Below are 25,940 nucleotides of genomic sequence, written 5' to 3'. Positions count from 1 at the left end.
CCATACAAAACTGATTTATTCAACGGTTATATTTTTCCTTTCCTCGTTTGTCTATCCCGGACTTGACTTTTTATGAGCGAGTGTTTCTAAAAAAGCAGAGGACGCTTACCCTACCGGTGCACCTGGTCCTTGCTCCCAGGTTTTAGTGAAGTCCGAGTCGCTCATTTACTTTTGTTACTTTGTTTGTATGATTTTAGTTTCTGTATATTCTTTGTTGTGTATGTCTGTTTTCCATGTCTGGTCTTTGTCCCTGGATTACATTCTTTTAATTACCGCTTTAACCATGGTTCCCTTTATTACTCTTTAATTCCTTTTCATATAATTACAATTGAAATGGGTGTGACATCGTTGAAATGACAAAAGAAAAAAAAAACACAAAATTTTAAAATGTTCTAAAAATCATTTTTTTCTAACATGTTTAAATATTGCTTTCTTATTGGACAAAGCAAATGATAATTTTAGGAACTTAGAAAATACTGAAATACAGACCATAAGCAGGAGACTATTTGTACATATGTCTTTCGAACTTCTGTAAGTACATTTTTTTTTTTGATTTTCACAGAACCCGGGCAAATAATAAAAACAAATTATCAATGTCCGCAATAGCAAATAATTTGCCAGAGTATTTTATTTATTGTTTTATTCTTAAATGTTTTGTTTTGTTTTTGTTTTTGTCTTTGTTTTTGTTTTTTTTTTCAACATACAAAGACATACTTTTTAGACTGAAATAAATTTGATTTTGAATACTTCCGATTTATTTTATGTTTGAATATTGGAAGAGCTCTTGAATAAAAATTGAAATATCTTTACTGCATCATATGTCAATTGAAAAACGTAAAAATCTAATTTTATCTAATTTACTTAATCCTGTTAAGATTTAATACTCACAATCACATTTTTGAAATCTTTGTGTATATGTACCACTTCGTGGGATTTCATTGGAATAAAATATGTCCCGACAATATAAAATCAAGATTTACAATTCATTGTAGATGTATTTCAAGTACAAGACTGCAGCTAATTGAAGAAAATGCTTTTGCCAATGTTTCATTTACAGAAGTGTAAGTTAAAAAGTTAAAATGCTTGTAGGCAGTATTATCGATATCCTTTTAACATATATTGAATTACCTAAATTATCATGTAAAAAGTGTAAACTGTCCCAAAGTGTGTTACGCGAGCATTTCTTGATTTTATTATTAATCGAATGAAGTCAAAATTAATATTTGTCCCTTCATCAGAGTCTTACTGCGAAAGTAATTTTATTCATTGACCCCTTTCAATTATCATATTGTTTAATCATGGAAAATATATGAAAAGAAGAACAAAATAAAACAATACAAAACAAAAAGACATTGGTACACATACACAATTGGATACAGCAAGAGAATAGAGACATGTCTGGCTTTACTATAATAGTATATGTTCACATCTGTTTTAAAGAATATATAATGTATAATCACTGTTAATCTTAAAGCTTGCGATAATATCATTTTTCATTTTTCTGGTCAAAAGACTAGTAACCCGAACAACCTATCTCTTTATTCAACTGATTTAATGAACACTACTCCTGCTACATTTTCATGAAGATGAACATTTACACTGCATTCACAATTATTATATCGAGGATAAGTCAAGATGAAACAAGACGCCACATCGAAATCGACGTATAAAACTGCAGAGGCTGTAATGGTTATGCGAATATAATATATAATACCTATACAGACCAATTAGAAGTTTTTTTTTCTTTTTTTTTGTTTTTGTTTTATACGTTTTTATAATACGGTCTAAGGAACCATGAATCGTCAATTTTCACTCAATCGTAAACAGGGATTTCATTATTTTTTTCTTTAATAGAACAGAAAATTGCAAAATATGATTTATAAACTTTTTTAAAATGTTTTTGTGCTTTGGTACTTAACATATCGGACGTGAGGTTTACATTAAAAAATGGAAATCAGACTGATAAGATCAATAATGTACCAATGTTTAATGTTATGGGCTTGAAAATTATAGTCTAAAGCTGTTGTATTTTTACAGAATGTTAGGTGTTGGAAAAGATCTTGTCTTTATGGATAATTCTTATTTATCCGTTTCGGGAGTAATGTATGTATTGGCTCGCTTTGAAATGATATTTCGTTCGTCAGTAAAAATATTTAAATTAATGTGAAAAGACAAGGCTTTGTTTTATACGTGGTTGAACATCGAGTGCAAAGATGGAATGGATTGGTGCATCTGAGAGATGCAGTATAAACAAATAAAAAAGCGGAAAACATTGTTTGTCGTAAAATGCTTTAATATGGTGTACCAGTTGAAATGTTTATCTTATTAATATCATACAATATTATTTTAAGTAAGCCATATGGCTGACAATTTGATTCATACACATTTAGTTAAGAAACTATTAAAATGCATGAAAAACACATACAGATTTGGTTTATACAAAATGCCACTTGTGATGCTAATAAGAAGAAACAAGTTGATTGGTATTTTTTTCTTCCCTTTTTTACATGTACAGTATGCACATATAAAAATAGGAGATGTGGTATGACACTATGTGACAGTCATCAACCAAATTTTATTTTTTCAAAGTATATCTCTTACTCCAAAAAATAAAAGTTTGCGCTTAAAGATATTAGTTTGACTTTTTAGAAACTTCGACGAAAACGGGAGATACATTAATTGTAACTGTTCATTGATGTGGCTTGCATTTTGGTTACAAGAAAAAAAACAGCTCTGGACATATTCATAACGGATTCTGTAATGATGAAAATAATACTAATTTGAATAATTTAGCAACGACGTATTTCTCCCACTGTAATGGTAAGACAAAGATAAAAAGGATAGAACATTGTCTTGTTTGAGTTCTGTTAGACTGGTTCAAGACTAAATATGATGTTTTCTTTTCGTTAGAAGTAGATTGCCGTTTTAATATTTAACAATATAAAGTTTAATTGCTAGAAAATGTTAACGATTAACAGTAAATTCAATATTGCACAACGTTATGAAATAACTTAGTAAAATACGATTTCAATTTTTAAAATGCAAAAGTTGGTTGATATGGCTAATGTAAAACAGAGTCATTGTGATATCTGTCTGATTAAAAATGATTAAAAGTGCGTGATTTCTGAAATAAAAAAAAAAGAAATCCGAAAGGAGAGGTGCGTTACAACCTGTCATTTAGGGAAAAAATAACTAAAATTTAATCATAAAATGTAACATTATTTTAAATGTAAAATTCAAGTCTGCTGAGAAAGATCCATAGTTATAAATATCAAAATGACTACACAATTGCCCCAAGTTCATTTAAGTTCACATTGTCTGTTCAATTTGCACTGTCCTTTTTAGGTCATTTTTCAGTCTGATATTTGGCAAGGAAATGGTGTCATTAGAAGCGTAACAACATAAATAATACTTATGATATTAAATATCATTTCAGATATGGCTGAATCGTATACATGTACCACGACTGAAGCAATCATAGTTACTTGCACGTTTAGTTTTATCAGAAGCCATTTTGTAAAATGGATACATTCACGAAATGGTCAGTACATCCGAACATTAAAGACGTTGTCAAATGTATTGTCGATACCATACTGTAGCCTGGAAGACAGTGGAGATTACACCTGTGTTAGATCTACAATGTATCAATCAAATCCATTTATTAACACTACTTCAAAATTGCACGTCCAAGGTAATCATAAGAAACTAGCGTTATAATATATAATTACTTTTAAAAATCTAAATAACCTAAAACAAATTACTACTGAACGTAATAAGTCGATGATTTCTATGTTAACTGTTTACTAAATTCTGCCTTATTTATTCAAATGTATTTTGTTTCAATAACATAAAAAAGTAATTGTGTCATAGTGAAGATTAAATATACTGTTATTTTACTGATCAACGTACTAATGTATAAAGTTAACAATATATTTCCCTTGACTACGTTTTTTTTTAGGCCATCCTGTTATTTTCAACAGTGAGAAACATTACTCAAAATTCGACTTGGAGTTATCTGTAACATACATTAACCCTTCAAATGTCCACACTATTGCATGGTACTTAGACGAAACCAAACTAGAAAATAGCATTTATTACAAAATAACAACGACAATGGTTCCGATCACAATATCTCAATATGGAACAGAAGTACCTGTTGATGGTTGGCAAACAAATATTACAATAGTCAATTACAATTCATTGTCAAGCTTGACCTATACGTGTAAAATTTCGAATGAATTCGGTTTAGCGAAAGAGGTTTTTATGACCAAACCAAGTAAGTATGATATATGAATGTATTTGTTGGTACATGTATGGCCCATTTCTAGGTTACTTTTTTTATACTCGTATCTCAGTAAAAGTATTTCATACAACCAGGAGCTTTATGACTAGTGATTATTGCCTTTTTTATTTCAAAATGTTTTTGGTTGGCAACCCTTCAGTAGGCTTTAAAAGGGGTGTATTAAAACAACTAATGTTCAAATGAAAGCTACCCACTGGAAATATTAACACTTAACACTTTTTTTATGTTCTCCTACCCAAAAAGTATGCTAATATTTTTGACAAGAATATATACTTTATAGACAGTCAGAAAATATCCCTCTATATATAGCAGGTCAATTTTTTCACAGGAAATTCCTCCATATGCTTCTTGAAAACTGTATTCAAAAATGAAACTGTGGATACAAGTTTCCACTGGAGAATTAACACTTAACATTTGAAAAGTACGGGAAAATTTCACGCCAAATGTTTAACATTATAACCAACTACAAACAATGAATAGCGTACGAATCGTTTTCGGACGTACAATGTAACACATGTATTTAACCAGTTCATCCAGATCAGCTTTAGTTAAAATGAATTTACTCCCTGCCTGGTTTTTAGACAGATACATACTTCTTACCCCATGATTACACACGTGGTCCGAATGAAAGATTCCATATTTTTATTTTATATAATCTCGTTGTAGTACAAATACATATACAACGTCAAACTTCATGCGACTCATCATCAAAAGTTGAAATCAAATGCAGTTTAGAAGCATCTGGAGTGGTGCCAAAGTTTTGGAAACATTCCAATGGTGGTAAAATTATCCGAATACTGACTGGAGCACATTTCAATAGTACCTATACTTTGGTAATACCGTTCTGTAACTATCAAGATATTGGTGACTACACATGCTACTGGAAAACAGATATTCCTGGGAAAGATCTTGTAAATAAAACAGCAACTCTTTCTGTTGATGGTAACCACAATTTACAAATGATAAACAAAGTGATGAATGCTAATGAATTTAACGATATTGATAACGAACAAACTGCAAAAGTGAAAAAAAATCTAAATTTGATACTGATAAATGAAAAAGAAATGTGATAATATCAACTCAACGCAGTTCTTTGATAGATACATTTGGACAATTTGCGATATCAAATCCTAACAGTGACCTCATTTTAATTGCACATGATGTAACATATTAATATATAAATCATTGAAACATTTGTCTACGAATGAACTTTTTTTAAATTTGTTACCTTCATACAATTAAATTTTCAATTCAGTTATGTTTAATTTCAGGTCCTCCAGCGTTACTATCTCACGTGATAACAAGATTGGAAGATTATACAACGTTGTCGTTAATGTTCTATTCCCAACAATTTCCCATAGAACCAAAGTGGTATTACAATGATGAACTTATTGTTCAAAATTCAAATTTCCAGCAAACTACAACGTTCTCTACTGTGGAAGTACAGCAACATAGAATTAAAACCTACGTTAATGGATTAGTTAGTAACCTAACTTTAAGAACGGAAAAGAATTTATACGGCGAATACAAATGTGAAATTCGAAATAGTTATGGCTCAGTTAAGGAGTCATTCATCTTAAGCAAAGGTAAACAATCCACATGTTCAAAGTACTTAACATATCGTGTACATTGTGGTAGAGAATCTGCTAACTTAAACAGCTAAAATATTCAATCAATTCAATATAACTGCAAACAAATCTATAACTTGATTACTGTTAAAAATTCATTTAACGGCACATTTACAATTTAAAACAAGATACCTTGATCCTCTCTAATTAAGTCGGCAAAAGGAAGTTTTGCGACTTATTGTATTTGCTCCGTTTCTTCTTATTATTATTATCATTATTATCATTATTACAATATTTTTTCCTGCACGTAAAGATGTCCTGGCGATTTCTCGGAGACGATTTTATAAACATTAAGCATGCTCAAGGGGTGTGCAAGCTACTTTCAGAATTTCAAAATGGTTGCCGATTTCAAAATGGACGCCAAAACAAAACCCGGAAAAATGAAAAAAATATATATATATGAAATTAGTGGAACTCACAAACAAATGAAAAAAAGTGCTGTTCTCGACTTGCTAACATCAAAAACGTATTTTTTTTATAAAAGCCTCTATTTTTTTCAAAATGATCCAAAAATCGGCAAAAATTTAACATTGTTTGATTTTATTGAAAAATGAATTCTATGGTAAACATTACATTCTTAAGTCAATGGCGGTTTCAGAATTTGACTTAATTCGACAATTTGCCGGTTTTTGGCGTCTTTTGTGTTTTGCTTGCAAACAAAGTATCACTTTTTATAGTTTGTTATAATTTTGTGCTTTGTACATGCATGTACCATAAGGTTTTCATAATTTTATTCTATAACTGATCCCTGACCTGTGTTGGTAATGCGTATTTTGTATTTTTGTCGCAACTAAGAAGTCCTTAACATTCACGTAACGTATCTTCTTGTTTGGCGTTATGAAACTTTTTCAATGTTTTAATCACTTTAGATATTGGTTTCGTAGGGAGGATTTTGAAGCTAGCCGAAATTGTAGCATACATTTTGAGCAAAACGGATAGTCGCATTTATCTTTATGCAGATAATTGAGTGTTAATTCATATACAATTTCATCCCGTCTTGGTAAATAAATTTTATCACCGATATAAATAGTTCTGTCTGTTCCGGAAATGTTCGTATGGAAAATTTACCCGACAAAGTCTTTGTGTGTTAATTGTATCACGAGACGGATGTTGAAATCGCAATTGTCAGAAGGTTGTTCAATGAAGTACATTACCAATCTCTTAAATTGGCTAGTATATTGAATGACATAGAAGTGGTAAAGAACCTACTTCTGTACAATCAGTGTTTATCAGTACCTGTCGACACATGTGGGCGAAATATCATCATTAAATCACCTATGACTATAGTTCGCTACGCTAGTGGTAGTACTAAGTTCTCTGATGCATGTATACTCGTAACAGACTCCTGCATCAGTGGTATGAGGAAACGTATCTCAGATATCTTCAAAGAAAAAAGTGAAGACAAAGCACATCCTAGATATGAAAATATTACACTATTTTTTGAAAATATTTCCAGGGTTCATAAGTTTAATTTGTTTTGTGTTTGTATTCAAATTTAGCTCTATATATAAGTTTATACCTTAGCTACTTACATTATATTTTGGCAAATATTTATCAAATAAGAACGATATACGATCGAGATCTTCTTTGACGAATTTTATATCATTTGGACAAAATATTTGAAAATAGTAAACTAATACAACTATTGAATCACATATACCGTTTTTTATGTTTTATATATCAAGGATAATCGTCTTACATTTACAATATATGTTAGAATCTTATTACACGACGTTCCTGATTTCTCTTGATCCATTTCAAAACCGTTTTCGAAAACAACTTAATTAATGTACTTATCTTTCTTTTGTAGCATTTATCTGCTTTTTTATTACCTTCTTAAATGTTAAAAGTAAAGAGGGGCATGAAGTAAACAATTGATTATATGTGTGTGTATGTTAGTCATAGATTTTAAACTAACTTCATTTTGAAATGTTTGTTTAGTATTAGACCATCCAATCTACGATGACTTGGACGTCTCAACAAGCAGCAATATTTTAAATCCTGTTGTAATTGGATGTAGTGTTGGTGTTAGTTCCATTTGTCTTATATCCGTCATTATTGTCATCATAAACCGGCGAAGTCGCACTCCCCAGGGTAATGTGTGTAGTGAAAAGGAAAAATTATTTTTTACTAACAAATATCGGTAAAACAAATAACGAATGATTACTTTACATAATAATACATAGATAAAACATAGATAAGAAACACATAGTAATCATATAATTATTTTTGATACAGATTTAACAATTCATGTTTAAAGTAAAGTGGTATTTATATATAGATTTTTTTTTCATTCAGCTAGTAATAAGTAATGCAAATAACTACCATAAAAAAAACATAAATGTTGTTAAAGAACCTAACAAATAAACACTTCTCCGTCTAAGAATCTGGCAAAATGTGTATAAGGTGTGGCACATGAAGAAAAAAAAAACACACAGACATTTTATTGTATAATTCATTATTCTTACCTCATAACCCAAAGTGTTTGAAAGGTTTGCCTTACAAATACTTACATTATGACATCAAATATATTGTACACGAAATCATAATCGAATTTAGTAACTCATTTTAAAAATTTGGCATTTTAGATAATCATAAAAAAGTTATACATGTGTCTATTCTAGTTATAAAGAGTAATCAACGAAACCAAGGTTATAGCGGTAATCAAAAGAATGTAATCCAGGGACAAAGACAAGACATGGAAAACAGACAAACACAACAAAAAACATAAAGTAACTAAAATCACACATACAAAGTAACTAAAGCAAATGAGCAACTCGGACTCCACTAAAACCTGAGAGCATGGACCATGTGCACCGGTAGGGTAAGCGTCCTTTGCTTTTCTAGAAAAACCCGCCGAGTTCCGCATAAAAGGTCAAGTCTTGGGTAGACAAACGGTGAAAGGAAAACTAAAATCCGTTGAATAAATCAGTTTTCATGGTACAGATGGATACACCATAACGATCCACGAGTTCATGATGACGACCACAAAACTTCTGTAGTAATAACTTCAATCCTGTAGCAACATAACCCTGTTCCAGAAGCCTATTTGTTAGAGTTCTAGCGCGATACAAAGATCTGCGTAGTTTAGGCAAGCTCTGACATAACGTATGAGTTGTGATATGAACACTCCAAAAGCAGGTGCTGAAGGGATTTTGCCACAGACGAAATGAAAGTTGACAATTTTGAATAAAAAGACATCACGTTTGTCGTAAAATTGGTCAGTAGTTATCCTTTACCATCGATTTTTAAGTGTAGGTCAACATATGAGGCTGACTTCGCTGTGTCTTTAATATTCTTTATCTCAAGTTCATTTGGGTAGATGCGATGTATCAAATCCCCAAAATTAGGATTGTTTGAAGATAATACGTCATCTATGTAGCGGAAACTGAGATTAAAGGATCTAGCTGAACGATATTCTTTCTTTCGAATCAGAACGTCAGCATCATAAGACTGAAGGAAAAGATCAGCAAGTAAAGGAGCACAATTTGTTTGCATTGCAATGCCGACCGTTCGTTGAAAACACGTCCACCATACTGAACAAATATGTTGTCGATTAAATATTCCAACATTTTTTTGTAAAAACCTTCTTCTGTATATTTGGAAGATGATATGGTATTTTTTATTACAAAGTATAAGGAATCTCTACAAAGACTATATATATATATGTATCTAGGTGTACCATCTTTTTTGGAACAACGATGTACAAGGTTTTTCAGTCGGGATTTTAACTGAGTATTGGGGAAAGAAGTGTACAGTGTTTAAAAATAATAGGTTTTAATGCTAATATATTCAGATAATAGTCTTGAACTAATTGTCTCGAAAAGATCTTTCGACTTCTTCAGGACCCACATTGAATTAATACCACTACGGGAGTAACAAGTATTGTGGTAGGACTGTAGACCCTCTTTGACACTTGTAGTATAGAAGTTAAAGGTTTGGTGGTACATTTTGCAGAACCAGCATTGAAACGTTGTTTGTATGGATTCTTGTGGAGATAAGGAATCCAGTACATAGACGGTAGATCACAATCATCGTCCTTGGTAGAGAGACCAAAAGAGGATAGCAAAGATTTATGGTTTTCCACAATCTCTTCTTTGGAGAGTGTGGTAACAATATAGGTCTTATCTTTACTATTTTTTTCTACGTCTATCTCTGATAATTAATAAACATCGGATGTAAAACATTTTGCAGACAAAAACAATGTTGTTTTGGGCTTTGTCTGGTTGTACGACAACATATTTTTCATGTATAGTAGGCTTTGTTTTTGCTACATCGGGTCTTTGAAAACTGATGTAGCCTTGGCACTCCTTGACCTACTTAAAACTTTCATTTGTTCCAAAATTAAAGACCTCACGGCCTTTAACCACTCTGACAAACAATCAATGTCTGCTTCTTCTCGTTTTATCCATTTTCTTGCATAGTCCTCGACGGCATCCCTAAGAACTTTAAAGTTACAATTCCAATTTATGGAGCGTTGTGCACGGTACTTGAGACCTTTAGAAAGGATATAACATAGAGATTCGTTTTCGATGATGGTTAAATCTCCCGTAACGACGTGACCAGAAGGACCATGTTTGAAAGGAAAGTTTTTGTCACGTAGTTTAGCCTTGACGTCCTCAATATCGAGGTTCTGCAATAGCCGTTTATAATTGAAAAGACGCAATGGGTGATGTGTAGGCATATGAAATAGTTGGTATGGATTTATCTTTGAAATATGGGGGAATTTTGTTGGTAATGTTTTTTGTCATGGAGGATGTTAGCCAAATTAATTGCATTTATACTTTTGTCGACAAATGGTAGTGGAAGAAGTGATCAAAAATGATTGCAGCAAGTCGGTATAATGATCATATAGGGTCAGAAACATGAGTGTAAAGACTTGTTTCGTAAAGGGAGTGTAGTAAAGTTATAGGTTTAGAATAAAGTTTGGTCATGATGAGATGAAGTCCAAGAGATTTTTGTATGAAAGGAAGGAGACCATTTATCGAGACATCATGTAACTTAGGTGACGTATAGTAGCGATGGCCATGACTCCTTTCCCGTCTTAATTTTTGTGAAATAAATTTATCATATTTATGCTATTGTTATACTAGCTTGAAAGGTTTCCTATACTTTTGATGTTGTCATTGCATCCAAAAGATATTGCAGTACCTAGTCTGCGTATCCAGTAGTCCTTTCTTTCGCTATGATAGTTTTTACTTAGAACTAGAGTGTTCGTAGGATGGTATTTTTTTTTCTAAAACTTTCATAGAGAGGATTGAATGATCTTTTGATTAAAGTTTTGATAAACTGTCGGCAATTTAGTGGTGTTAATTCCCGAACGATGACCGCACATTCTTTTGTTTAACCGTTCTTGCGTTTCTCCGACATATATTGAACCACATAAGTTGCATTCTAATCCATATATTACGTTTATTGATTTGCAACTTAAGTCATCGTGACTTCTTGTATGAAATTCATTGTGACTTCTTGTATTTGCAACTTAAGTCTTCGTGACTTCTTGTTTAAAGGTTTTATGTATTTCAGAAAGAAGCAATGCAACTGTCGAAATGAGGTAGGTTCTATTAATAAATTCTCATCATTGCTCCTAATATACAGCCATTACAGCTTTTTTCTGTTCATTAAAAATGCGTACTCGCGTTTAATCGCATACAATTGTATTTTTCTTACTGAAAGACAGAAAAAAAAAAAAACCTGCATTAGCTAATAGTATTTGTTGATGTTTATTTTTCTTAATGTAAGTGGTGTAGTTGCACTAAACTGATTTTTTTTTTCAGAAGCGTTGATATTGACTATGATAGTATTCGCATGTCTGCTCTACCTTCATCACATCATGATTATATACATGCATGTTAAAAGAACGTATAGTTTTAGTCTTTGTCAAATCAGTAATCATATGTTGAGAGCAATAAATTGTGTAAATGAAGTTTAAGATATTTAAGCACCAAAATAAACAAACAAAAAAAATGACAGAGATAAATAAATGTTCTGTATTACAAATAACAATTCAGAAGTTCAATTAAAACACATGTTCAGTTCATGTAAATTTAGTTAAATTTGATTCACAAGTATTTCAAATGATTACTGTTGCTATTTGTGAGTGACGTTGTGTTATTTTAATTCAGATTTCACTGTATTCATTTTCATGATTACTGTTTGTTTGTTTCTAGTGTTTTCGTCTTGTGTTTAACAGCTTGTTTCAAAATACATATTTTGTTTCTGATAAAAGTTTTTTTTTCTGAATACTAAACATGCCACTAAAGGAATAACTAATATAAAAAATGAAATAACTATGCGTCTAATATCCACTGGCAAATTCACAGTGGCTGTTAAAAACTAAAAAGGTGTGTTCAAAGATGTCTTAATGTGTCTAAGATATAGTCACTAATTGTGTTTTTTTTCAAATTCTATTTTATATGTTGAATCAATAAAAAGTTAAATTTACACAACATTAAACAACATAACAAAAAACACGAACATAGATATTGACCAGGCGCATCGGTAGGGTAAGCGTCCTATATTGACGTCTACAGAGTTGCTCGTCCAGGATAGGCAAAATTGATAACCTAAAATAGTGTGAAGATGTTGGTTTCTCAAGGAACAGAAACACACAACGTAATGTAAACTTAATTGTGACAAGTGGCCCACGGTTCAAAAAGTCAGCATAGTTTTTTTCAAGCTCTGACACAATGTATCAGTGATACAGCTATTTCGTGTGCAGATGTTGAACAGGTCTTATAACATATGATAGATTAGTTTACAATACGAAAAAGAAATGTTTATTTATGTTATTATTTAATCTTGACTTGTCATTTTCCATCGATCTCAAATGGTAGGTAAAGTTATGAAAGTTATTTTATAGTGTATGTAGTGTATTTATTCATTCTTCTTTTGGGAAGATGCGATGTATAAAATCACTGAATCCAGGATTTTTCAATGGTAGAACGTCATATATACAGTTGAAGCTGAGATGAAACGAACTAGAAACATTTGATAACACCATTAATAAAATGAGCCTCATAGCAGTGAGAAGAGCGGTGGAAAATTGTGCCAATTTGAACTCCGACTGTCTGTTACAAAACACGTTCGACAAATATGTTGTCTTTCTTTCAAAGTTCCGGCATTTTGATATAAATATAGTTATTATGGTGGTGTATCAATGGGAATAATATGCTTTTGAAGTTGTTGAAATAACGGTAAACTTATCAATGTAAGCAACTATTAAATTTCAGGTTATTGATTTATATGGAAACGTTCTGTCTACAATACATAAGGAACGTGATAGTTTTTATTACGTAGCACCATATACGAACACTATATTCTGCTGTGACATGACTGGCAAAGTCATGTGGAATAATACATTCGCTACAAGTCGTTTTCCTTTAGGAATCACCACTGATTTTGAACGACACGTGTTTGCTACTTGAAAAAAAAAAAATAACTGGCAGCAAGATCATGCTCTTATATACAAAACAAAACAAAAATATAGAAATTTCAAAATTTGATGGAATCTACAAACCGCGGGCTATTTTGTACAGTAGAACTTTGAATGTGTTCGTTGAGTCAGGTGGAACATGATTTGTGTCTACAAGTAAAAGTTCAAAGAGTTTACAACTCATTGAAATGCATGCAACGATAAATGTCCATTATTCATGTCCAGAATCATATGTGGTACCAAGCATATATCTTTTTTTAATTCATATGGCAAGATCCTAAATTAAACGCCTTTTCTGGTCCTTTAAAAATGGATAAATATCAGTTTCGAAACAATATTGTAAAATCTGAATTGTGTATTTAAATGAAGGCAGATATACAGGTAGTGAAATTTAACACATATGAAACTGACTAAGAATGTTTGTTTTAATCATCCAGTGTTTGTTCATTTTTTCATTCAACAATCAGGTTCATAATCGAAAATTTTAGTATTCATACAAATATTGTTGTTATCGTCTCATTCTTCATAGTGATTTTTCTTTAACTTTGGCATAGTTGGGTCATTATCTACTCTTATCACATTATTCCCGTTATTTACATTATGTTTCTTTTTTTTCATTCAATCGTTCATTGCCCTTTTGATTCGATCTGGCTTTGTTCAATTAAGAAATAATTCGTTGATGGGGTAGATTTGTACTCATTTTAACCTGGATACGGCATTTATATTCGAACGACAGCGAGATGTTAAATGGGAATATAAATGCCAAACCCACGTTAAAATGAGTAAAATCTACCACCGGAAGGAATTATATCTTTTCTAATATGACAAATACTGTATTTTTTATGACAAATTTCCCTAGGCGTAGCCATAATAACGGGTGTTCCGTTTAACCTCCCCCGTATTTCATTGTATGTGTAAATGTGTGTATTTATGCAATTGATTTAAATTAGATAGCCTCTCAGCCGTTAAATTATCGCGTAAACGTTAATAAACAGGTGCTAAAGGTGGTGTTGTACCAATATATACTGCTTGACGATATGAAGACGTCATACTAGATTTAATATTCTTTTCTTTTTTGGTTTGTTTGTTTTTGTTTAAACAGGTAGCAACTATATTCACAAATGACAAACACATTATACAATATATCGTAAAAGCGGCATCTCAATTCAGACGAGATATACGTTGTAATTATATTTAAACTAAGTTCAAATTGTGGTTTCCGGAGGAAAACAATTCAACTTTGACAAAATAATGCGCAAATGACATTTGTATTTGTTTGCGATTCAGGTTTGATGATTTTTGTTCTCTTTTTGGACGCAGTCGGTATGGTTTCGCTGTTTACCCTTTGACATTGAAAACGCTCTTTTATTCAATAGCAAGTCACCTGATAGCAATTCTGTTTCCCGATTGGTCAAATACTGATAACTGAGTGGCATTCGGACGAAATGTATCGAAAATATGCAATTGCCATGTGTTATTTTCTTGAAAGAAATGTAGAAATTCAGAAATAAAACGAATATTTAAAAATAGTACTTGTTTATTTTCAAATGCCATTTAAATGATATGCTGTTTTGTTTTGTTTTGTTTTGTTTTTTTTTTTTGATTTCATTAATAGTCCCTGTTTGGAATAAACTTATGCCATTACTCACTGCCCCATTCCTAATAGGATACGGATTGTTCATTCACCGTTTTACCATGACGCATGTCCCATTCCAAAAAAATAAAAAAAGAAAACACACTAAAGTAAATTTATTATCATCGACATGTAATGTGTTACGAAATGCGCAAGGTTTTGTACTGTAACGACATTAAAATGTTGCAGATGGCTTTTGAATTTCACGCAACACTGGCAATGTGTATACTAGTCATTCCAAGCTGCATGATACTGTGAACGATTTTTTTAAATGATCCAAAATAACGTATTTACATATTTACTTCCTTTAGTTCATATTTAAAAGGTAAAACGTTTATTTCCGAATGTTGTAATTACAGATGTATTGCATGTCCATATATTAACTTTTGTAATATAAATGTTTAAACCCTAAAAGAAGCATTCATATGAGTTTAAAAAGAATAGAAACTGTACCCAATTTCTAGTTATATAGAAAATGTGCTTCATGCAACATTTTTTCCCCTTCTTTAATGAACAATTACTAAGTCTTTGTTTTATTATATCGTAAAAGCAAAACTATTTTTAAACTACAATAACCAGAACCTTACTACTAAATATTAAATATGTTAATTAGAGACGAACCGCGATTCATGTAATTCATTTTAAAATTCAAACTTCTTTTCGATAACTTTTTTAAACTCTTAAAATTACTCCCATAAATATATGATAGGTCTGTGGCATGCGGAAAAAGATAGAACTGATTTTTGGATTGACCCATCAAAATAATTCCCTCGCTTCATTTCTCATTCCCACATTCCAAATCCCCATTCTCCATTTCCTAATTTCATATAGCCCCATTTTTATGACCCCATAATCCATAAAACGGGAAGCTTATCCCATTATTTATCGTAACGATGCTATTGCAGGTTGGGATTGGTTTGTTCTTTAGTGTCATGACAAGCTTCAACTTATATTTTGTGCTTTAGAGTTGATTATTTTTTTTTCTGTAAATGATTGTTTGACATTTTAGACGCCATTATCTTTTCAAAGCTTCAACGTAGATAGTGTGAAATGGTTTTATTTCAAAAGTCTAGGGACATTGTCAGATTTTTTTGTTTTATTGTTTTATTTAAATCATTGTCTAGAAAAAAATACCATCGAAGATAAGACATGTAGTTTCGTGACAATAATAACAAAAAAGAGTGATAAATCAAAACCTGGGAGCCATTCCAAAATGGTTCCCAGTCTTTTGGTCCTGCTGAGCAATTTGCTGCCATACATAATACAGAAACAAACAAATTTTCACTTTTACCAAATTGACTTAAACTTTTTGTTTCTATTCAGAGAGAATAAAATTAAGCACAATAATCCTAAGGGGGCAATTCCTGATCTGATTTCGACTCTGTAACGTAATACTTTATTTCTTCATAATGGCAGATTATTTTTTTATCTAATTCATTACTATGTAAAAAAAAAATTGTATTCTGCGCTTGACATCAGTTTTTGTTTTCTAAATTTTGCTAGTTTTGTAACGATTTTGCATCCAATGTTATTTATCTAATAGTCTGTAGTTGTTTCACCAGCATGATGAAATTTAAATCCGTTAATTTGTGATATCTAGAATTGCTTACGAAATAATGTAATGAAATACGAATGACGACAGCAGTTAATTAAACAATTGAAACCGATTTCACTCAATGTTATCACTCTCCAGTGGTAAAAGGTCATACCAATCAAATTAATTTGAAAAATATTAATTTCATTTAAATTTTGAAAATAATATTATGAGACAGGTGAAACATAATAAAAAATCATGCCACCTTTCAATTTGAAAACACTGTTTAAAGAAGATACATATGCGTTTTGATTTGTTTTGATTGTTTCGTTTTATTTTGATTTTATCTCATTTTGAATCATAAAGTTTCGATTCATTTTGCTGCATTTTGTTGTGTTATCGTTTGACAAATTAAATGAAAAAAAACTGTAGAATTATAGGTAAAAGAAACCATGATTCTAGTGGAAATCTAAAGAATCCAACCTAGGGGTAAACTTGAGCAGGAACAACAGACAAGTATGACAAAGAACATGAAATAACCATAAACATCTGAGTGTCATATTGTTGACTGTTTTGGTCATTCCTATTATGAGAAAAGCTATGATTCGATTTGTATTTAACTATTTTAGCTAGCGAGTATTTTTTCCTAGACTGAATTGGTTCCTTATTGCATTTACAAAGTGTACGAAAATGAAACAACTTTGATGCAATTTTTAAGCTTCCTGACCTGAAGCTACAAACCACAAATTAATGTTTTTATTTCTCGCAAATACAGCCGTTTACTCTCTCGAAAAAATATGTGTGGTGTATTTTGTGTTATTATTATCGCTTCCTTGGCGAACCTTAAGGCGCTGAAAGAAGCTTTGCTGCTACAATATAACCTGAAAGAGAAAATGACATTTTATTACATACAAGGTCATTATGAATCTGTACAACTGATGTTAGCTATACTTGGTACATAGGCCTTTTTGACAAGGAATGAACAATTGGATTGTTATATGTTATTTGTTGGTTATACAGTTGACATTTGTTTAAAGTGGATACATTACAATAAAAGAGTTTGTTGTTGAATGAAATTAATCATAAAGATTTTAAACAATTCAACTATAATAAATGCTTTTTTGGGTTTTTTTTTTATGATCAAAATTTAAAGTTCATACTGAACATATGTGTTGAAACTTGTCTCAGATGACAAAGCATTATATATGTTCATGTTCATGTCAACATACTTTAATGTTATTGGTATGACCCGTTAAACACATGGATTTTAGGATAATATTGAGGGAATAATCAAGGGAACCAAAGGAATAGCGGTGATCAAAGGAATATGATACAGGGACAAACATAACAAAGAACACAAAGTAACTAAAATCATATATACAAATTTGAAAAAAAGCAAATCGGACTCCAGTAAAAACTGGGAGCATGGATCAGTTACACCGGTAGGGTAAGCGTCCTCTAGAACCACCCAATGAGCTGCTGTTAAGAATAATATACTGTAATTTCTGTCAATAGTGGTTTTGTAAGGAAAACACAGCACCAAATTATCAAACAATAAAAGAAAAATGGACCAAATTCAAAGCATGATATCTATAGTTAGAACTTGTATTTAATTCAGCGTCATTTTGTTTCTTGAAATAAAATGTTTCATTTCATTTTTGTTGCGTTAGGCATATTAGCTTTAATAACGTTTCACCTACAATTCACCCTAGGCATCTTGATTATCTTGCATTTTACTAGAAAACATCACTAACAACCTGTTCTTCTTCTTACTTCATCCGAACATATCAACGTTATTATATTATATCGAGCAATTAAAACAGATGACAAGCATACTGGTGTATTTACAAGCTATAGCAGTTTTTTTATTATTATTGTTGATACTATAGATCCATTATTTTATGTCTGAATCTAGCAGAGTGGAAAGCAAATCGATTTTATTATGCACTGGTATTATGTTAGCTTCTAATGTGAAATTCAAAATCAATATTTGTAATGATGAAATCAAATACACTTATTTTAAATACCAAACCATATGTTACAATAGGCAATACTGTATAAACAAAACAGGAATATATGGTAGGTAAAAAGGGTTACTCGTAATTCTAAAATAGAATACATTATGATGAATACTAAACTAGTGACAATGATCCTTTTTATATGCATCATGTATTGCCGATGTCACAAGAGAAACGGTAAGTACAACGTTTAATTTTAAACGAAGTATTAAGTGGTAAGATTCAACACTTCATGTAGTACAGCGTAGAATATGTATTATAAATAATTATATATTACATACTATAAACATTTTAGCTGTAAATACATGTAATTTTATAAAATACATCTCAATTCTTTAATTTTTAATGTCCAATATCATTTTGGTTGATGATCCACCATGCTTTCTTTGCATTGCTCGACTTAATTGTGATATTTCCAAATCACTTAATCAAATGGTTTCATTATTGTATATTATGCCTATTATTTTACATAAAAAGCTCTAATTTATGTCTTTTGAGTTGTCGTACTTTTAAATGACCCGATGTTATTTTAATGGGGTAAATCAACATATATATGTACCAGCATTTAATTCTTGGCAGGGATCTAAAACTGTATCAGTAAATCGTCGATCACAGATGACTTTTGAGCACAAAATAAAATGTGTATCCATTCATCATCATATGGTGTTTTAATTACAACTGATTCATTGGAGCAACTACTTTGATTTCTTTGAATACCATAACTATCTGCGTAACAGACTCCTGGATCAGGGGTATGAAGAAATTCGTCTTAACAGGTCTCTTATTAAATTCTTTTTTTTTGTATATAAGTACTTGTTTGAAAAATACTCAGTTTCTCCTAAAACATTGAGTAGTGGTTTTTTTTGTTATTTTTTGCTGAGGTAGGCGTTGATTTTCTGATTATAACAATAGAATGCAAATGTTTTTCCATCACCACTGGTATAGTCACGCTGAAATGGAAGAAAAAGGTTAACACTCTGTAAAACCTAGATTTATCCACCATTTAGTTTGACGTAACTGTAACATGTCAGGGCCATTTCGGTACCAGCTGCTCCGGTGGGTTATATCTATTTTGTCAGATTTATTTTGGACTTAATTTTATAGTGAATTGGATTATTGTTTTGTAATTTTGTACTCTTATCTTATTTGCCCATTTTCAGCCGTTTTATTGTTTTCGGGCTTTTTTACTGTGATTTGATTTGTAAGTTATGTAAATCCGTCAAAGGTTAATCGTTTTGCTAAACCAGACAACATCCATGTTTAAAATTTATATTTTCTAATTTAATGAAGGGTAAACACAGAATGACCGTTTTGATAAACTTTTGGCAACAGTCGAAAAAATAAGAACAAAAAACCATTAATATGATATAAACAAATAAATCCTAGCCACGAATTTAAAAAAAAAATACTTAATGAAAGTGCCTAAAGCTAATAATAAAAAAATAATAAAACACATATAAAAACTACAGAAAATTAATTTGTAGACATTATGAAAACTCATCATCTATAATTTGTTTGTCAGAATATTTCCTATTAGATATGGATGTCGGGAATAAAACTGTTTAGGCAGCGTTTGAGGAAAGTGAACGTCTTAAGAAGTCAGATTAGTCGCTACCAGCTTTGTCATACCTAAACAACTCTGACATATAAACACCACGTGCAAGACTAGCTCGTATATTACTGCACAAAAAAGATTTTATAGAAATTTATACATTTTAACTTTAAATTCATCTCGTTTGTCATGCATTATCGCACTGGGATGACTACTGTCGTCAAATTCGAGCTGAAGATCTAAAGAATGACGCAGACGAAGCCGTGTCAGTGGCCTCTTCAATACCTAGTTCTGGTAGATAAATAAACCGAAGCCATTTTTCAAATTTTAGGATTATTATTAAGGAAACACGATATGATATTAAGGAGATAGACCTAGGGTAATGTACATACGTCTAGAAATCAGTGATATGTTTGTACCGTATTCAATTTCACCAAACCCTATCAAGCTATGAAATCAGTCCAAGTTACTTTGATCCTTACATGAGATTGACGTAAAATTCTGAATACAAACGTTTCAGTGATTTCTAAGAGTTGTGTCTCTTAAGCAACATTATTACACTATCTAGCCTTTTTAACATTTTTGTCTTTCACGACATTTTAAAAGAATTATCATAAGAATAAGAAACCTGATTGTCTAAGAGAGGACACAACTAGTGACCATTGAAATTTTCATATTTTATTGAAGAACTATGCCCCTAAAAGTTACAAATATGTTGTCGAGAGAAAATTCTAGCATTCAGATCACTTGTTGTTCAATGTCGCAGTTTTTGTTTTTTGTTTTCTGTTTTTTTTTTTCTTCACCGCGGACAACAATTTTGGTTAATCGTTCAGAAAGCTCTTTTGTTAAACAAGTAGATGATTTTGCTACGTACCTTTGTTTTTTTTTTTATATTATTGCTGGCTTAATAAAGTTTTCCATTATTATTTTTGTAACAAAATGAATCAACACTTTTTGAGACAATCGATGCTACAAGAAACTGATCATTTATCAGAGTGATATCATTCATATATATAATTTTGGTTTTAGACAGTTGTGCATATCCTTGGAAAAGAATAAAGTCAAATTGTTATTTGTTTCGCCGATATAAGGTTTCGCCTGATACAGCTTTCGTAAGTTTATTGGGATTTGTTTTCAGTCCGCGATTAATATAAAAAGAACATTTGGTAAAATGTAACAGATGCATCGGCATATGACTTTGATAGTAAATATTTTAAGAGACCATCCAATACTCTTAATTAAGTGTTAACACTACTTTGAATAAGTTTAGCAACAATGATAATTAACCAATGATGACAATTGTTTAATACAAAACTGAAAGTAAAAAGTAAAAAAACAAACAAAGATATACATTAATGAAAAACACCTCATGACTATGGACGGGAGTATGTCTACACTGGCCTTACGTGTATCTAACCAATATTTTAAAATCTAAAAAGATTTCTTAAACGTCGACTAAAAAAAAAACAAAAACAAAAACAAAAAACAAAAAAACAAAAAAACAAAAAAAAACTTAAACTTCAAAAGAGTCTTGTAAGTACGTGCAATGTGTACATAATGGAAACGTCACAAGGAAATTAATGTCGTCCCTTTGATATTCGTCGCAAACTCAGTTCTGAAGTGAAACGATTTTAGAATGCCAGAATTTTAAGTCGCAGGTCAAATACATATGAGATTTAAAAGATCATTAAATTCAATGATAATTTTATTTGAAACTAATATCAATAGTTAACGTTTTCTGCTACTAATCACAATTGAACTCACTAAATTATTCATCCAATTCTTTCCATGAAACATCTCAATGAACTCGGTACAACCAAAATGAAAAAGCCACTAATAAAATTCGGACACTTGCAGTTAAATTAAACTGAACGTTTTAAAGAATGACAGTAACGTCAGAACCTTTGATATTATGATTCGGTCAATAACTCACATAAGACTTGATTCGAAGCATTACCGTCAGGTATTAAATGGACAAGGACTAGAATATTACAATACTAAAACGATGACCAACCTTTACGAACGTAAGTGCTTCCTAGATTATACATTCATACAAACACTTGGTTAGGGACACAATTATTAATTTAAGATCCTGTGGGTGCTATTGGTTATTTGCAGCATCATTTACGATGTACATGTACAGATATTGTTGATATTTGTAACATCAACATGTCTGATGCAAAATCAAATATATGAGGAATCTATTGTCTCCATTAAGTTCTGATACAGTATTACAAATCCGAGTAAAAGGGCCAGTTGGGAAATGAAATTACCATATGAGAGAGAGAGTGCTTAAGGAAAACACCTAGATATTAAAAGTAATAGAAAATCAAAATCATCTCCTATTAGATTTCCAAAGAGAAAACATCAACTTTGTGGAAAACCATCCAGTATTAAAACAATGTCACATTTATAATACTGTTTCGAAAAATAATTACTACATAATATATACTATAAAGATGTTATATGGTGCTTACATTGTTTAAGGTACTCTGTGCTCACCGGAAGGCCTACCTGGCGAATCTTGAGACATTGGAAGAAGCTTTGCTTTTACAATATGAAATTAAACAGATGAAAACAGGTAAGTAAGGGCTTCTTTTACGGTAAACCGTGTTCAGACATACTTGTTAGGATTAAGAGATGTTGACAATAGTCGGTGTTTCGTAATGGGCATGTCTACAATGTGGCATTTGTTTGGAGAGCATTTTATGTGAAAAAAATGATATCACTTAGAAGTACACACAAGAACGATTTCAGAAGCAGTATACTTTCTATTTTTTCTATTATCTTATGCTTATTATCAGTATAAATATCGACACTTTAGCATGTGTGGTGTTTCTGCCAGTACATAACGTGGTTATTTTGTTTATTTATTTATTTTCATTTCTTATTCATAAATATTCGATTTGATATTGATAGGTCTACACTTTATTGTCGGTGGACGTAATATAAATCGTTATAAACCTGGTGGTGACTGGAGATGGATAAAGAGGGGTAACATGACAAAGATGACCTATTTTGCCTTCGGTAGAAATCAGCCTGATGGCACAAATGCTGCACCACAAGACTGCATGTTCTTCTATTCAGGTGACCATGATCAACTTCATGATGTATCTTGCCATGACATAAGTTTTAATGGAGGATTTATTTGTGAAAAGTAAAGACATAATCTAGAAAAATAGTATCTTTATTTCATATCAATCAATGTTGTCACGGTAAAGACCTCCTGTTTAATGGGTACCACATGACTTCTTACATTTTAGGAACTTCTCATCAAATGTAAAACACTGAGTATAAGTTTAAAAAAGTAAACGAATTCAAACACACATTTTTTTTTAAATCAGGTTTCTTTTTCTTTCCCATTATATTCTGCAAGTTGATGTCGGATATTGTTGGTCAATACACTATTTGTTGTTTTTCAACACTACATGATATGTGACAAACCATAAAGAACCGGAGAGTTGAGTAACTCTAGTTTGATATGAGTCGTTTCTTTTCAACAAAGGCCTTCTTTGGGTCCTGGAGTAAAGCTTAAAGAATAATTTGATATATCCAAAACTCTAATACTAAGACTCTTTAGTTGTAGCTGTTACTGGATATCTTAATGCATTAAACTACATTTAATATCATGAATCCCATTCAGTTAAAGTATTTGACTGTTAATATCAATAGATAAACTTGTATTGTGTTGAATACTATTTTCGTAAAACAATATAAAGAAAACAATAGAATAAAACCTACGACAGATCTTCAGGGATACTCATAAGATAACAATACGATGTGGTTTCTGCATTTGAAAAGACAATTATTTGATCCCTGCATCATCGGTTTCCAATAGCAAATTTCAGTATGTTACACATACACAAATATGAAGACCGGTACAGACTTGACTTTACCTTAGATTTGTTTACAGCACTCTTCGAAATCGGCTGTATTTCTATACCGACCGTCAGTTGGCGGATTTATACAAAACGACGCTTCTTTACCCGATATTTCACAAAATATCTGCCTTTACAATGTTTATTTTCAGTGCGTGTCAATGAAATTGTAAGTCAATGGCCCAACATGATATGGAAAATGTTGTTTATTTTTCTTGATTCTGATGGTGCAACTGACACTTAATAACAATACGATGTTAATTAAGTTGTTGTAACTGAAACGCCAATACCAAAATGATGAAATAGTCGGTTATTGTACAGTTCTTTAATTTTACAAACTGATAAAATCATCCAATTTAGGACTTTGTTATACATTATATAAGTCAACGAAACATAATCTAATCACTTTCTTCTGTACAAATGTGTAAACCGTCAGGAAACAAATATAATAATGAAAAAGTGCAGATTTGAAATGCGACAAAACGAGAGGCTCCCAGGAACCTGAATCGCTCACCTGGTTTATTTTTTGCCTTTGAAGGACAATACATTTAACAAGTAGTTCTTCAACAATATTGACCCAAACAAAAATTGGGTAGGACTTATCATTAGGATCATTTTAGCAATGGAAGGTTTCTTTCTATCTATCATAGTTTTCAAGATGTTGGGTGAAAACTGTAAAAATACAAAAACATTAATTGAAAAAAAAATAAAAATAAAAAACAAAACAAAACAAAAAAAAAACATTTTCAACCTTTCAAGGGCAGTTGCTATTACAAGAAGTCGGCTGATAACATTGATCCTGTCAAGACTTTTGTAGGCCTTATGATAAGGATCATTTTAGCAGTTGAAAGAATGTGGTTAACCTAACGGTTTTAAAGATATAATATGCGAAAAACTACTGTCTGACTGTATGTCAACTTTTTAGTTACGGCAGCCATGCTTTTTGGTCAATTAGTGTCAGAGGAGAAGATATGTAAAGAAAAAAAAATACCAAAAACAGTCAAAAAAGTCCAACATGGCTAAATAAATTAAAACGTCAATTGGACCACAGATAGATCTCATCATGCGGAACACTATTGCTTAGTCACACGTTGGCTAAACGTAAGAATTTTGAGATATGTGCGAAAAACTACTGTCTTACCCCTATAGTCTATTTATAGTAACGGCGCCATGTTTTCCGACGGATCAAAAATTTCAGATCAGTTTTATGCAGAATACTCCAAGAGGCATTTATACTAAGTTTATTTCCAATTGGTCAAGTAGTGTAAGAGAAGAAGATTTTTTCTAATTGTTACCGGAGACGACAGACGCCAAGTGATAGCAGTAGCTTACTTGGCCTTCGGCCAGGTGAGCTAAAATACACGAAAGAAAGCACACATTTTATGGCATAAAGTATAACATTTTTATATCTTTATTTTTATATAGTTATATAACTGACTAACGCCTAGTTTTCTTTTCGTTTGAAATTTAGGAATATTACCATTGGTGTATAAACTAGCATGTGAATTTACAAATAAAAATAATTATCTTAATAATTGACTAATAAATTAAAAGAAGGTTGAATATTTTCACATTTAGTTCAGTACTTCTGTAGTTTTAGATTATAGGTAATTTCTACCATAAAGGTAGAATGTTAAAGCCTTTGTATAGGTCGTTATTATCAGAAGGCTCTTCCCTGCCCACACTAAGTTCAATCTAAACAAATAAACTGCTCACAATGTTCTTTGACTTTTTGACACTTTGTTGTGAACAAATTTAAGGTGCACATTCAATTTGTGAGTATATGTGTTTGTGTTTATTTCATTAAAGATTAAAATTACTTGTAAGTAGTTCTAATATAAATTAATTTTGCCATATTGTTTATCGTTCTAAAAAGCTAACAATTAAACTAATGTAAAAAGATAATTGTGCCACAGGAATTATGCCCTTAATTCAAAAGTTGAACGGTCGTCTTCATAA

At 31.3% G+C, this 25,940-nt stretch overlaps 2 protein-coding genes across 3 annotated transcripts; both read left to right on the top strand.

Moving 5' to 3' along the window:
* Positions 1 to 459: 459 nt before the first annotated feature.
* LOC148599408 (uncharacterized) lies at positions 460 to 14,950 on the top strand. Of its 2 annotated transcripts, XM_088558867.1 has the most exons (9): positions 460 to 531; positions 993 to 2,820; positions 3,437 to 3,691; positions 3,959 to 4,276; positions 4,970 to 5,245; positions 5,575 to 5,889; positions 7,873 to 8,025; positions 11,458 to 11,485; positions 12,831 to 14,950. In XM_088558867.1, exons 3-9 carry the CDS (start codon positions 3,439 to 3,441, stop codon positions 12,841 to 12,843), a joined length of 1,356 nt encoding a protein of 451 aa, XP_088414993.1. In that variant the 5' UTR covers positions 460 to 531; positions 993 to 2,820; positions 3,437 to 3,438; the 3' UTR covers positions 12,844 to 14,950. The 2 variants fall into 2 exon arrangements, with proteins under 2 accessions (XP_088414993.1, XP_088414992.1); XM_088558866.1 differs by lacking the exons at positions 11,458 to 11,485; positions 12,831 to 14,950 and having other exon boundaries at positions 7,873 to 9,458.
* Positions 14,951 to 18,592: 3,642 nt separating this feature from the next.
* Positions 18,593 to 23,282, top strand: LOC148599407 (perlucin-like protein). Its single transcript, XM_088558892.1, has 4 exons — positions 18,593 to 18,728; positions 21,133 to 21,215; positions 22,591 to 22,684; positions 23,023 to 23,282. The coding sequence occupies exons 1-4, from the start codon at positions 18,656 to 18,658 to the stop codon at positions 23,262 to 23,264; spliced, it is 492 nt and encodes a 163-aa protein (XP_088415018.1). The 5' UTR covers positions 18,593 to 18,655; the 3' UTR covers positions 23,265 to 23,282.
* The last annotated feature ends 2,658 nt before the right edge of the window (positions 23,283 to 25,940 follow it).

The sequence above is a fragment of the Perna viridis genome, chromosome 13, assembly GCF_037379345.1.
Source record: "Perna viridis isolate PV_CMFRI_1.1 ecotype Kerala chromosome 13, ASM3737934v1, whole genome shotgun sequence".
Lineage (NCBI taxonomy): Eukaryota > Metazoa > Mollusca > Bivalvia > Mytilida > Mytilidae > Perna > Perna viridis.
Note: the sequence above shows the minus strand (reverse complement) of the source record. Positions and strands in the feature narration are given on the sequence as shown.

What these genes read in the sequence shown, in the direction of transcription:
- LOC148599408 (XM_088558866.1), top strand. Translation starts at nt 3,439, where the DNA reads ATGGCTGAATCGTATACATGTACCACGACTGAAGCAATCATAGTTACT. An exon ending in GGTTTTTATGACCAAACCAA is followed by an intron (nt 4,277 to 4,969) that starts GTAAGTATGATA and finishes ATCTCGTTGTAG; the next exon opens with TACAAATACATATACAACGT. An exon ending in GTCATTCATCTTAAGCAAAG is followed by an intron (nt 5,890 to 7,872) that starts GTAAACAATCCA and finishes ATGTTTGTTTAG; the next exon opens with TATTAGACCATCCAATCTAC.
- LOC148599407 (XM_088558892.1), top strand. Translation starts at nt 18,656, where the DNA reads ATGATGAATACTAAACTAGTGACAATGATCCTTTTTATATGCATCATG. An exon ending in CCGATGTCACAAGAGAAACG is followed by an intron (nt 18,729 to 21,132) that starts GTAAGTACAACG and finishes TTTTGGTTTTAG; the next exon opens with ACAGTTGTGCATATCCTTGG. An exon ending in AATTAAACAGATGAAAACAG is followed by an intron (nt 22,685 to 23,022) that starts GTAAGTAAGGGC and finishes TGATATTGATAG; the next exon opens with GTCTACACTTTATTGTCGGT.